This window comes from Polyodon spathula, chromosome 3, assembly GCF_017654505.1.
Source record: "Polyodon spathula isolate WHYD16114869_AA chromosome 3, ASM1765450v1, whole genome shotgun sequence".
Lineage (NCBI taxonomy): Eukaryota > Metazoa > Chordata > Actinopteri > Acipenseriformes > Polyodontidae > Polyodon > Polyodon spathula.
Window position 1 is genome coordinate 644,204 of NC_054536.1, and position 14,550 is coordinate 658,753.

General features: G+C 42.7%; 1 protein-coding gene across 2 annotated transcripts in view; it reads left to right on the forward strand.

Moving 5' to 3' along the window:
* The window catches only part of LOC121309828 (villin-1-like), a 50,498-nt gene extending 37,723 nt beyond the window's left edge, over positions 1 to 12,775 (forward strand). Inside the window, exons 16-20 of one of the 2 annotated variants that reach the window (XM_041242974.1) lie at positions 2,796 to 2,940; positions 3,944 to 4,132; positions 5,766 to 5,834; positions 10,996 to 11,253; positions 12,545 to 12,775. In XM_041242974.1, the coding sequence (XP_041098908.1) occupies positions 2,796 to 2,940; positions 3,944 to 4,132; positions 5,766 to 5,834; positions 10,996 to 11,253; positions 12,545 to 12,658 (775 nt within the window). In that variant the 3' untranslated portion in view covers positions 12,659 to 12,775. The remainder of the gene's footprint in view (positions 1 to 2,795; positions 2,941 to 3,943; positions 4,133 to 5,765; positions 5,835 to 10,995; positions 11,254 to 12,544) is intronic. The other variant, XM_041242983.1, reaches the window with a different exon arrangement.
* The last annotated feature ends 1,775 nt before the right edge of the window (positions 12,776 to 14,550 follow it).

Below are 14,550 nucleotides of genomic sequence, written 5' to 3' on the forward strand. Positions count from 1 at the left end.
AGGATTCCCAGCTGTATAAAAGATGCAGGGCTGTATTGGAATCTGTGTGACAGGATTCCCAGCTGTATAAAAGATGCAGGGCTGTATTGGAATCTGTGTGACGGGATTCCCAGCTGTATAAAAGATGCAGGGCTGTATTGGAATCTGTGTGACAGGATTCCCAGCTGTATAAAAGATGCAGGGCTGTATTGGAATCTGTGTGACAGGATTCCCAGCTGTATAAAAGATGCAGGGCTGTATTGGAATCTGTGTGACAGGATTCCCAGCTGTATAAAAGATGCAGGGCTGTATTGGAATCTGTGTGACAGGATTCCCAGCTGTATAAAAGATGCAGGGCTGTATTGGAATCTGTGTGACAGGATTCCCAGCTGTATAAAAGATGCAGGGCTGTATTGGAATCTGTGTGACAGGATTCCCAGCTGTATAAAAGATGCAGGGCTGTATTGGAATCTGTGTGACAGGATTCCCAGCTGTATAAAAGATGCAGGGCTGTATTGGAATCTGTGTGACAGGATTCCCAGCTGTATAAAAGATGCAGGGCTGTATTGGAATCTGTGTGACGGGATTCCCAGCTGTATAAAAGATGCAGGGCTGTATTGGAATCTGTGTGACGGGATTCCCAGCTGTATAAAAGATGCAGGGCTGTATTGGAATCTGTGTGACGGGATTCCCAGCTGTATAAAAGATGCAGGGCTGTATTGGAATCTGTGTGACGGGATTCCCAGCTGTATAAAAGATGCAGGGCTGTATTGGAATCTGTGTGACGGGATTCCCAGCTGTATAAAAGATGCAGGGCTGTATTGGAATCTGTGTGACGGGATTCCCAGCTGTATAAAAGATGCAGGGCTGTATTGGAATCTGTGTGACGGGATTCCCAGCTGTATAAAAGATGCAGGGCTGTATTGGAATCTATGTGACAGGATTCCCAGCTGTATAAAAGATGCAGGGCTGTATTGGAATCTGTGTGACAGGATTCCCAGCTGTATAAAAGATGCAGGGCTGTATTGGAATCTGTGTGACGGGATTCCCAGCTGTATAAAAGATGCAGGGCTGTATTGGAATCTGTGTGACGGGATTCCCAGCTGTATAAAAGATGCAGGGCTGTATTGGAATCTGTGTGACGGGATTCCCAGCTGTATAAAAGATGCAGGGCTGTATTGGAATCTGTGTGACGGGATTCCCAGCTGTATAAAAGATGCAGGGCTGTATTGGAATCTGTGTGACGGGATTCCCAGCTGTATAAAAGATGCAGGGCTGTATTGGAATCTGTGTGACGGGATTCCCAGCTGTATAAAAGATGCAGGGCTGTATTGGAATCTGTGTGACGGGATTCCCAGCTGTATAAAAGATGCAGGGCTGTATTGGAATCTGTGTGACGGGATTCCCAGCTGTATAAAAGATGCAGGGCTGTATTGGAATCTGTGTGACGGGATTCCCAGCTGTATAAAAGATGCAGGGCTGTATTGGAATCTGTGTGACGGGATTCCCAGCTGTATAAAAGATGCAGGGCTGTATTGGAATCTGTGTGACGGGATTCCCAGCTGTATAAAAGATGCAGGGCTGTATTGGAATCTGTGTGACAGGATTCCCAGCTGTATAAAAGATGCAGGGCTGTATTGGAATCTGTGTGACAGGATTCCCAGCTGTATAAAAGATGCAGGGCTGTATTGGAATCTGTGTGACAGGATTCCCAGCTGTATAAAAGATGCAGGGCTGTATTGGAATCTGTGTGACAGGATTCCCAGCTGTATAAAAGATGCAGGGCTGTATTGGAATCTGTGTGACGGGATTCCCAGCTGTATAAAAGATGCAGGGCTGTATTGGAATCTGTGTGACGGGATTCCCAGCTGTATAAAAGATGCAGGGCTGTATTGGAATCTGTGTGACAGGATTCCCAGCTGTATAAAAGATGCAGGGCTGTATTGGAATCTGTGTGACAGGATTCCCAGCTGTATAAAAGATGCAGGGCTGTATTGGAATCTGTGTGACAGGATTCCCAGCTGTATAAAAGATGCAGGGCTGTATTGGAATCTGTGTGACGGGATTCCCAGCTGTATAAAAGATGCAGGGCTGTATTGGAATCTGTGTGACGGGATTCCCAGCTGTATAAAAGATGCAGGGCTGTATTGGAATCTGTGTGACGGGATTCCCAGCTGTATAAAAGATGCAGGGCTGTATTGGAATCTGTGTGACGGGATTCCCAGCTGTATAAAAGATGCAGGGCTGTATTGGAATCTGTGTGACGGGATTCCCAGCTGTATAAAAGATGCAGGGCTGTATTGGAATCTGTGTGACAGGATTCCCAGCTGTATAAAAGATGCAGGGCTGTATTGGAATCTGTGTGACAGGATTCCCAGCTGTATAAAAGATGCAGGGCTGTATTGGAATCTGTGTGACGGGATTCCCAGCTGTATAAAAGATGCAGGGCTGTATTGGAATCTGTGTGACAGGATTCCCAGCTGTATAAAAGATGCAGGGCTGTATTGGAATCTGTGTGACGGGATTCCCAGCTGTATAAAAGATGCAGGGCTGTATTGGAATCTGTGTGACGGGATTCCCAGCTGTATAAAAGATGCAGGGCTGTATTGGAATCTGTGTGACGGGATTCCCAGCTGTATAAAAGATGCAGGGCTGTATTGGAATCTATGTGACAGGATTCCCAGCTGTATAAAAGATGCAGGGCTGTATTGGAATCTATGTGACAGGATTCCCAGCTGTATAAAAGATGCAGGGCTGTATTGGAATCTGTGTGACAGGATTCCCAGCTGTAGTTTACTTTTTGTTCCTGTTTCCAGGTTCCAGGAGGAGAAGCCGCAGCGGGTGCCACGCCTCTTCGAATGCTCCAATCAGACTGGCCGCTTCATGATGACAGAGGTCTTTGATTTTGCCCAGGAGGACCTCGATGAGGAGGATGTGATGCTTCTGGATACCTGGGAGGAGGTGAGGGAAAGGTGTCTGATTGTCTCAGAGTGGTTGCACAATGTCTGTAAATACTAATGCAATGCCCTTCTCCTGCAGATTATACAGACGTAAGCGTTTGCTACTAATTATGCAATAATGTACATCCAACTGTAAATAGCAAGGCTGTAATTCTGTTTAGGGTTTCTGGTGACCTATAAAGAAGGCTGTTATCACGGATTTCACTATTTCCATGAAATGTACCCATTACCGTGCAATATGTAGTTCCCAGTGAAAATTTCTGTTACAATAGTGTAAAGATACATATTTTTTCACTTAAAAATAAATTCAGCAAACATTTACCTTTTTTTTTTTTTTTTAAATTTAGTCGTTTCCAATTATTTTTTTATTTTCTCCCAATTTGAAATGGCCAATTATTATTTATTTATGCTCGGCTCATCGTTACCACCCCTGTGCTGACTCGGGAGGGGCGAAGACGAACACACTCTGTCCTCCGAATTGTGTGCCGTCAGCCGACCGGTTCTTTACACACTGCGGGTTCACCATGCAGCCGCCCAGGAGCTACAGCGAAGGAGAACGTCCAGGCTATAGGGCGCGTCCTGCACTCACGCAGAGCGCCTTTACTGGATGCGTCACTTGGGAGCCCCATGAAACGTTTGCCTTTTTGACGCACTCCCTGTAACACTGCATTTAGGAACCGGGCAGCTGGTTTAGTTTGCTTCTGGCTGCCAGGTTCCTAAATGCAGTATAACAGGCAGTGCATCAGTAAGGCAAATGTGTGCTGTATTTATTTTTAATTTACACTATTCTTTCAGAAACTGGAATTTTCACGGGGAACTGCATATTACACGGCAATGGGTACATTTCAGGGAAATCATGAAATCCGTGATACCAGTAAAAAGAAATAAAAATACAGCCTTAATAGTACCCTGGTGGAACACGGAGCTGTGTCGTGCTGACCCGAATGTTGCTGCTGTAAGACAGGGTAAGGTAGGGGGCATGCTCACCTGTTACTGTGTGGCAGATCTTCCTGTGGATCGGTAAAGCTGCCAATGACGTTGAGAAGAAGGAGTCCCTGACCTCTGCCACAGAGTACCTGAGGACACACCCAGCGCAGCGAGACCCTGGCACACCCATCACCACGGTGACACAGAGCCACGAACCGCTCACCTTCACTGGCTGGTTCAGTGCCTGGGACCCTCACAAGTGGAGCGTAAGTCTTTCAATCAATGCTCTGGGCCACTGGATAAAGGGCACTCCGGGCGTCCATATCAGTTAGTGTTCCTAACAAATTCAGGGAATTCAGTGTTAGTGGGATTTCTGTAAGTTTAAGACACGTTCAGATTTGTCTGTCTAAATTGCATACAATTGCATGTGTCTGTGTCTGTATATACGGTGTCTGTCATAATTGGATAAGTCTCCACCCCCCTGAGTTAATACTTGGTGGAAGCACTTTTGGCAGCAATTACAGCTGTGAGTCAGTTAGGAAAGGTCTCTACCAACTTTACACACCTAGATTTGGCAATATTTGACCATTCTTCTTTACAAAACTGTCCAAGCTCTGTCAAGTTCCTTGGGGAGCGTTGATGGACAGCAATCTTCAAGTCATGCCACAAATTTTTGATTGGATTTAGGTCGGGTCTCTGACTGGGCCACTCAAAGACATTTACCTTTTTGTTCCTTAGCCACTCCAGTGTAGCTTTGGCTGTGTGCTTTGGGTCGTTGTCATGCTGAAAGGTGAACTTCCTTCCCAGTTTCAGCTTTCTTGCAGAGAGCAGCAGGTTCCTCAAGGACTTTTCTGTACTTCACTCCATTCATTTTCCCTTCTATCCTGACAAGTGCCCCCGTCCCTGCCGATGAGAAACATCCCCATAACACCACCATGCTTCACAGTAGGGATGGTGTTCTTTGGGTGATGCGCTGTGTTGGGTTTGTGCCAAACATAACGCTTTGCATTCAGGCCAAAAATTTCCATTTTAGTTTCGTCAGACCACAAAACTTTTTGCCACATGGCTACAGACTCTGCTGAGTGTTTTTTTGCATACTTCAAACAGGGTTCAAGGTGGGCTTTCTTGAGTAATGGCTTCCTTCTTGCCACCCTACCATACAGGCCAGATTTGTGGAGTGCTTGGGATATTGTTGTCACATGCACACTTTGACCAGTTTTGGCCATAAAAGCCTGTAGCTCTTGCAAAGATGTCATTGGCTCTTGGTAGCCTCTCCTTCTTGCTCGGTCATCCAGTTTGTAGGGACGGTCTGATCTAGGCAGGGTCTTGGTGGTGCCATACACCTTCCACTTCCTAATAATCGTCTTGACCGTGCTCCAAGGGATATTCAAGGCCTTTGATATTTTTTTCATACCCATCACCTGATCTGTGCCTTTCAACAACTTTGTCCCGGAGTTCTTTTCAAAGCGCCTTGGTGCTCATGGTTGAGTCTTTGCTTTGAAATCCACTACCCAGCAGAGGGAACCTACAGGAACTGCTGAATTTATCCTGAAATCATGTGAATCACTACAGTTTAACACAGGTGGAGGCCACTTAACTTGGTGTGTGATTTCAAAGGCGATTGGTTACACCTGAGCTAATTTAGGATTGCTATTACAAGGGGGGTGGACACTTATCCAACCAAGCTATTTCAGTTTTTTTCACTTGGAAGTTGTTGGGTAGACTGTGTAGAAAATTATTGTTGTTAGATTTTATTGAGCATGGTCTTCTTACTTGGTGTAGGTCTGTCTTTGTATTAGCGCTGACCCTGCCTGTGGCACAAAGTGACTACATTAAGATGTATTTTACAGCACAGTGTCGACTGTCAGAAACAGTTACTTATGGGCTTTTGTTATTCAGGATTCCCGCTCCTATGAGGACATAAAGAACAGCTTGGGGGATGCCTCTGCAATCTCCCAGATCACTGTGGTAAGTCCTTCTCAAGCCTCCTGCACACTTGTTTTGATTCCTATCAGTGCTTGGCTGTTAAAGGGCAGTTTCTCATTGGATTTCATGAGCCGGTGTTGTAGGGAATTAGCAGACAGGGGAAAAAGGGGAGCGAGCGCAAGCGCAGTGAGGCAAGAGGAAGGAGCGGCAGCAGTCTGATTAAAGGGGAGCGAGCGCAGTGAGGTAAGAGGAAGGAGCGGCAGCAGTCTGATTAAAGGGGAGCGAGCGCAGTGAGGTAAGAGGAAGGAGTGGCAGCAGTCTGAATAAAGGGGAGCGAGAGCAGTGAGGCAAGAGGAAGGAGTGGCAGCAGTCTGATTAAAGGGGAGCGAGAGCAGTGAGGCAAGAGGAAGGAGTGGCAGCAGTCTGATTAAAGGGGAGCGAGAGCAGTGAGGTAAGAGGAAAGAGCGGCAGCAGTCTGATTAAAGGGGAGCGAGAGCAGTGAGGCAAGAGGAAGGAGTGGCAGCAGTCTGATTAAAGGGGAGCGAGAGCAGTGAGGCAAGAGGAAGGAGCGGCAGCAGTCTGATTAAAGGGGAGCGAGTGCAGTGAGGTAAGAGGAAGGAGCGGCAGCAGTCTGATTAAAGGGGAGCGAGCGCAGTGAGGTAAGAGGAAGGAGCGGCAGCAGTGATTAAAGGGGAGCGAGCGCAGTGAGGTAAGAGGAAGGAGCGGCAGCAGTCTGATTAAAGGGGAGCGAGCGCAGTGAGGCAAGAGGAAGGAGCGGCAGCAGTCTGATTAAAGGGGAGCGAGCGCAGTGAGGCAAGAGGAAGGAGCGGCAGCAGTCTGATTAAAGGGGAGCGAGCGCAGTGAGGTAAGAGGAAGGAGCGGCAGCAGTCTGATTAAAGGGGAGCGAGCGCAGTGAGGCAAGAGGAAGGAGTGGCAGCAGTCTGATTAAAGGGGAGCGAGAGCAGTGAGGCAAGAGGAAGGAGTGGCAGCAGTCTGATTAAAGGGGAGCGAGCGCAGTGAGGCAAGAGGAAGGAGCGGCAGCAGTCTGATTAAAGGGGAGCGAGAGCAGTGAGGCAAGAGGAAGGAGTGGCAGCAGTCTGATTAAAGGGGAGCGAGTGCAGTGAGGTAAGAGGAAGGAGCGGCAGCAGTCTGATTAAAGGGGAGCGAGTGCAGTGAGGTAAGAGGAAGGAGCGGCAGCAGTCTGATTAAAGGGGAGCGAGCGCAGTGAGGTAAGAGGAAGGAGCGGCAGCAGTCTGATTAAAGGGGAGCGAGCGCAGTGAGGCAAGAGGAAGGAGCGGCAGCAGTCTGATTAAAGGGGAGCGAGCGCAGTGAGGTAAGAGGAAGGAGCGGCAGCAGTCTGATTAAAGGGGAGCGAGCGCAGTGAGGCAAGAGGAAGGAGCGGCAGCAGTCTGATTAAAGGGGAGCGAGCGCAGTGAGGTAAGAGGAAGGAGCGGCAGCAGTCTGATTAAAGGGGAGCGAGCGCAGTGAGGTAAGAGGAAGGAGCGGCAGCAGTCTGATTAAAGGGGAGCGAGCGCAGTGAGGCAAGAGGAAGGAGCGGCAGCAGTCTGATTAAAGGGGAGGTTAACTACATGAATCAGCATTTTCTATCTGTTTTTTTTTTTTATTTGCCACATCGTATGGTAATGTGTTCATATACCACTTTATTTTTTTTCGGTCTGTAAAATATATGTGCGATGCAATGTGTTCAGTTATAGTCTAAATTGACATCTCTCTTTATACTAGGGTTAGTGTTAAATGTTTGTCAGCTTTTTTCTTCCTGTAAAAATGTCGTTGTTTATCAGATGTAGTTGATGAGTGATCGCAACGATTTGTTTACCTTTATATTAAGGTTTTACACGTCAAAATGTTGTCAATCTTTAATCAAAATTAAAATGTTTTAGTAATATATTCTAATGACATACAGTCCACTCATACAATATTATTATAGTATTGCAAGGTCTATTGTTATTTTCACAACGTTTACAGTTTACAAAGACGAAAAAAGAGCTAAATCAGTAAATCGTTTTGTTGTTTTTGTTTGAATAGGAGCAGGAGTTTCATTGTTTTTGTTTGAATAGGAGCAGGAGTTTAGTTTTTGTTTGAATAGGAGCAGGAGTTTCATTGTTTTTTGTTTGAATAGGAGCAGGAGTTTCGTTGTTTTTGTTTGAATAGGAGCAGGAGTTTCGTTGTTTTTTGTTTGAATAGGAGCAGGAGTTTCGTTGTTTTTTGTTTGAATAGGAGCAGGAGTTTCATTGTTTTTTGTTTGAATAGGAGCAGGAGTTTCGTTGTTTTTTTTGAATAGTTTGAATAGGAGCAGGAGTTTCATTGTTTTTGTTTGAATAGGAGCAGGAGTTTCATTGTTTTTGTTTGAATAGGAGCAGGAGTTTCGTTGTTTTTTGTTTGAATAGGAGCAGGAGTTTCGTTTTTTTTGTTTGAATAGGAGCAGGAGTTTCGTTGTTTTTGTTTGAATAGGAGCAGGAGTTTCGTTGTTTTTTGTTTGAATAGGAGCAGGAGTTTCGTTTTTTTTGTTTGAATAGGAGCAGGAGTTTCGTTTTTTTTGTTTGAATAGGAGCAGGAGTTTCGTTTTTTTTGTTTGAATAGTTTTTTTTTTTGTTTGAATAGGAGCAGGAGTTTCGTTTTTTTTGTTTGAATAGGAGCAGGAGTTTCGTTGTTTTTTGTTTGAATAGGAGCAGGAGTTTCGTTGTTTTTTGTTTGAATAGGAGCAGGAGTTTCGTTGTTTTTGTTTGAATAGGAGCAGGAGTTTCGTTGTTTTTGTTTGAATAGGAGCAGGAGTTTCGTTGTTTTTGTTTGAATAGGAGCAGGAGTTTAGTTTTTGTTTGAATAGGAGCAGGAGTTTCATTGTTTTTGTTTGAATAGGAGCAGGAGTTTCGTTGTTTTTGTTTGAATAGGAGCAGGAGTTTCATTGTTTTTGTTTGAATAGAAGCAGGAGTTTAGTTTTTGTTTGAATAGGAGCAGGAGTTTAGTTTTTGTTTGAATAGGAGCAGGAGTTTAGTTTTTGTTTGAATAGGAGCAGGAGTTTCGTTGTTTTTTGTTTGAATAGGAGCAGGAGTTTCATTGTTTTTGTTTGAATAGGAGCAGGAGTTTCGTTGTTTTTGTTTGAATAGGAGCAGGAGTTCATTGTTTTTTGTTTGAATAGGAGCAGGAGTTTAGTTTTTTTTGTTTGAATAGGAGCAGGAGTTTCATTGTTTTTGTTTGAATAGGAGCAGGAGTTTAGTTTTTGTTTGAATAGGAGCAGGAGTTTCGTTTTTTTTGTTTGAATAGGAGCAGGAGTTTCGTTGTTTTTGTTTGAATAGGAGCAGGAGTTTAGTTTTTGTTTGAATAGGAGCAGGAGTTTCATTGTTTTTTGTTTGAATAGGAGCAGGAGTTTCGTTGTTTTTTGTTTGAATAGGAGCAGGAGTTTTGTTGTTTTTTGTTTGAATAGGAGCAGGAGTTTCATTGTTTTTGTTTGAATAGGAGCAGGAGTTTAGTTTTTGTTTGAATAGGAGCAGGAGTTTCGTTGTTTTTTGTTTGAATAGGAGCAGGAGTTTCGTTGTTTTTTGTTTGAGCATAGGAGCAGGAGTTTTGAATTGGAGCAGGAGTTTCTTTTTTTTGTTTGGTTTGATAGGAGCAGGAGTTTAGTTTTTTTGTTTGAATAGGAGCAGGAGTTTCGTTGTTTTTTGTTTGAATAGGAGCAGGAGTTTCGTTGTTTTTGTTTGAATAGGAGCAGGAGTTTAGTTTTTGTTTGAATAGGAGCAGGAGTTTGTTTTTGTTTGAATAGGAGCAGGAGTTTCGTTGTTTTTTTTTTGAATAGGAGCAGGAGTTTCGTTGTTTTTTGTTTGAATAGGAGCAGGAGTTTCATTGTTTTTTGTTTGAATAGGAGCAGGAGTTTCATTGTTTTTGTTTGAATAGGAGCAGGAGTTTTGTCATTTATGTATCTAGGTTGGAAAATGAAAATGAGTGCTGTCTGTAATTGATATAAATGAAAGAACAAAGCGCATGATAAATAATAATATTAATACAAGTGCATCAGTGATTGCTGTGCTTCGGGGCCTAAGTGGCTGCAGCATGGAGCTCAATTTTGTCCATGACTGAAAATCGTGCTTTAACTTTCTGATAATCGCTCGCATACCTATCCTTACAGTATTGCTTACGACATTCAATATGTAACAAAAACACCTTGAGTTGCTGTAACGTTTGTTAAACAAACAGGCATAGTAAATGACACTTAAGTTCAGGAGAAATTATTTATTTTAGGAGGTATAGGACATTGGACAGTTAACTAGATGTGAGATTAGTTCCGTTTTTATTGTGTGAATAGAGAGCAAGGAGGACTGACTGTTTGCACGGGGAATTTTGTAAATACAATAGCGGAGTCTAGCGCGGAGTTTGGTTAGACTTGTCATTTCCCTCCACCGAATGTGTTTCGGGAAGTTATACATGTTTTGTGTGGGAACGCCAAGGAGGCATAACAGTTTTTGTTTGATATTTCAGCCGGAGTGTAACTGAACTCCCTGAGTTTGTTTTTGTCTGTTGAAATAGGAGGGTTAGGAGTCATTGTCGTATGTTTGGGCTCGAAGAGGAGCAGGGAGTTTCAGTGGACTCAATTATTGATAATAGTTGCAGGAAGTTGAGGTCATTGTTTGCACTGCCTGGAGTGGCAGATTTATATCTCATAAATGAAAAGAACCATGAGTCGCTACGATGGTGGTAAGTAATTCGCGATGACCTAAGGTGTAATATCTAATATCAAGTGCATCAGCTGGGTTTACTGTATACCGCTAGTGTACTACGTTATTCCCGGGGCTCGCTCTACTAATTCCCCTGATGTAATAAGTAGTAGGTGTAAACCTTAGAAACAATGGAACTGCCCCTTTAAATTCTAGATGGCGATCCACTTTTTCCCTGGTCTACTTATTCCCCAGGACACCGGTATGGGCCCATGCACCTACACTATGCCATAGAATAATATGCGCATCACAATGATGCAGCTCCCCTTGGTTGAGGATGAGGTAAAACACAAGACCAGGCTTCGATTTTGAGACTCTTGTATTGATCTACAGCAACATGATATTTTGTAACAGTCAAATTGGATTTAAAATCTGAGAATCAAGGCAAAAATAACCACACCGCTAGATTGGATTCCCAACCATCAATCTGAACTCCAACAGACTTACCCCCTATGAAATATTTCATATTATTCTAGGATCTTAACAAGACAGATCTGAACAGAGGAAAGGGAGGTGCTTCCAAAAGCCCTGCCAGTGGATACAGCGCCCCTGGAGGTCCCAGCACTCCATCAGACACGGCTACAAAGAACAAGCCTCACAGTGTCAGGACAGACAAGACTGACGGGAGGAGTCCTGCTGCGCCCAATGGCAGGGCCACAGGATATGACCCGGAGCTGCTCATCAACAAAACAGCAGAGGAGCTGCCAGAGGGGGTGGACCCCTCCAGGAAAGAGGTGAGGAGATATTCAGTAAAGAGGAGATATTCAGTAAAGAGGATATTCAGTAAAGAGGAGATATTCAGTAAAGAGGAGAGGATATATTCAGTAAAGAGGAGATATTCAGTAAAGAGGTAAAGAGGAGATATTCAGTAAAGAGGAGTAAAGAGGATATTCAGTAAAGAGGTGAGAGATATTAAGTAAAGAGGAGATATTCAGTAAAGAGGAGATATTCAGTAAAGAGATATTCAGTAAAGAGGAGATATTCAGTAAAGAGGAGATATTCAGTAAAGAGGTGAGGAGATATTCAGTAAAGAGAGATATTCAGTAAAGAGGAGATATTCAGTAAAGAGGTGAGGAGATATTCAGTAAAGAGGAGATATTCAGTAAAGAGGTATAGTTAACTTGAGATATGTCAGTAAAGAGGTATTCAGTAAAGAGGAGGAGATATTCAGTAAAGAGGATATAAAGATGAGGAGATATTCAGTAAAGAGGAGATATTCAGTAAAGAGGAGATATTCAGTAAAGAGAGTAAAGAGGAGATATTCAGTAAAGAGGTGAGGAGATATTCAGTAAAGAGGAGATATTCAGTAAAGAGGAGGAGATATTCAGTAAAGAGGTGAGGAGATATTCAGTAAAGAGGAGATATTCAGTAAAGAGGAGATATTCAGTAAAGAGGAGAGGAGATATTCAGTAAAGAGGTGAGGAGATATTCAGTAAAGAGGAGATATTCAGTAAAGAGGTGAGGAGATATTCAGTAAAGAGGAGATATTCAGTAAAGAGGTGAGGAGATATTCAGTAAAGAGGAGATATTCAGTAAAGAGGAGGAGATATTCAGTAAAGAGGAGATATTCAGTAAAGAGGTATTCAGAAAGGGTGAGATATTCAGTAAAGAGGAGATATTCAGTAAAGAGGTGAGGAGATATTCAGTAAAGAGGAGATATTCAGTAAAGAGGAGATATTCAGTAAAGAGGTGAGGAGATATTCAGTAAAGATGAGAGGAGATACTCAGGAAAGAGACTAATTTTATTTTTAAGTAATACAAAAGTTCTATGTGCATCAAAACATATTTATTGAGTTGGCAATGGAATTCTCAGGAACAGCAGCAATGAGGCTGCGCTTGCCATCTCAAATCTCCTGTTCAATTTCACATTATAAAAGTTATTGGTGTTCTCTTGTGTATCACAAACAGTGAGGTGGAAACACGCCAACCTATTTCAGTCCACAGAGACTTAGAATAGGAGTTCAAAGGGCGGCCCCTAGGGGGCAGCAGGGTGCTGCACAATTACGGTTTCTTTTCAATCCGCAGGACTATCTGTCGGATGCTGACTTTGAGAACTTGCTGGGCACGACCCGTTCTGAATTCAGCACCATGCCAGCCTGGAGGCAGAAGCATTTAAAGAAAACATCTGGCCTTTTCTGAGAGGTGCTACCAATTCAGAGCCACGCGTCCCACAAAGAAAGCAGCTGCATGATTGGGCTATCACATGACTCCATGTTCACTGGGACAGTTCAGACTTTTCAACTCACATCGCAATGCATTCTGGTACATTGACCTGTCTCGGGTACCTTTCACAACAGGACTACACTTCCCAGAATGCACTGGGGTACGAGTTGAAAAGCCTGAACTGTCCCAAACCGCCCTAGTGCAGGGTTCCCAACCCAGCTCCTGGGAGACTCCTGTGTCTGCTGGTTTTCAACCCCGGAACTGGGAAGCCGTTTGTCTGCTGGTTTTCAATCCTGGTCCTGGGGACCCCTCTGTCTGCTGGTTTTCATTCTAGCTGAGTTCTCAATTACTTACTCAAACCCTTAATTGAACTAATAATGTGTTTAATTAGACCTTTTAATTGTTCTCAGCTCTTAAAAAGTTGCTGATTTCAAGTTACTTATAAAATTGTATAGTTAACTTGAAATCTCCAACTGTTTAAGAAGCTGAAAACAATTAAAAGGGTCTAATTAAGCTAATGAATAGTTCAATTAAGGGCATAGTTAAGTAACTGAGAACTCAGTTGGAATGAAAACCAGCAGACACAGGGCTCCCCAGGACCAGGATTGGGAAACACTGCCGTAGTGAGTCATATGGTAACCCTACGTGTGAAGTGTGGGCGTTACAGAAGGTTCAATGTGTTTTAAAATGTTTAGAAAAACCATGAGGTCAGACAAATAGCTGTATGTATTTTACAAGATAATGTTTTTATTTCAGATAAATCTATGAATTATGCACATGAAACAGAGCTAATTACAATGTCTAGTTCTTTTTAACTTTTTCCAAAGATATATCTTGTAATGTACTTCAAATTCCCTTTTGGAAAAAGTAATCCACACTTCTGTTACAGCGACAAAAAAAGGGTTTATTCATACAAAGCAAAGGGATTCTTATTACAGTAGTTAGTGATCAATTAAGTTGGATGCTAAATATTGACGAATCGAAAGACATTTTAATCACCAAGTATATTTTTAAAGATTTGAATACAGCATTGTAGAGATCATTCATTGCATTGATAACATTGTCTTTAGTGATTTGAATACAACAATGTATAGAGATCATTCATTCCATTGATAGCGTTATCCTCAGTGATTCCAAACTCCTAAGATCACTAGAACATATAGTTTAAATATGTGGGAATAAATCACAAAATCTGTGTCACTTGCTTCTTGTGATCTGACTGGAACAATGTCTTCTTACATGCTCTATTGCATTGTGCGTTAGTTTGAGGCGTTTATTTAGATTGTATTTAATCAATGTTATTTTTAACTTTCATGAAATGCTGTAAGAGCCTAAGAAATATTCTTTTAGATGTAGCAATGTCAGTAGTCAAAATGTCCCTAAACTGGTATAGTAAGGTGTGGCGAGTAGGATAATCAGAAATGCGGCTGTACTGTGTTTCAGAGTTCTGTTCACATAGTTAAATTTCTCTGTTTAAAAATAAACAACAATTAACAAACCTCTTCTGTGTCTCTGCAAATCCTGTGTTACGAAACTGGGATCACTTTAAAAACCGTTATGAACAATCACGTTTGCGTGCTGATATTTATTGATCCATAGCCTTATCATCCAATCCATTCATAGTATTTCTTTTCACTTTTCTTCAGATTTGATTATGCTTGCTTTTATCTGTTGTTTATTTTCCCAGAAGTGCAGTCCTTCGAGGTAGGGTTACTATAATCAGGTTCACGAGGACAGTTCAGGCTTTTCAAAAATATCGCAATGCATTCTGGTACCTTTCACGTGTTTCTTTCCTTTAAGAGACTGCACTTACCAGAATGCATTGTGGTGTACATTGTCATATGGTAACTGTCAGATTCGCGTGTAGT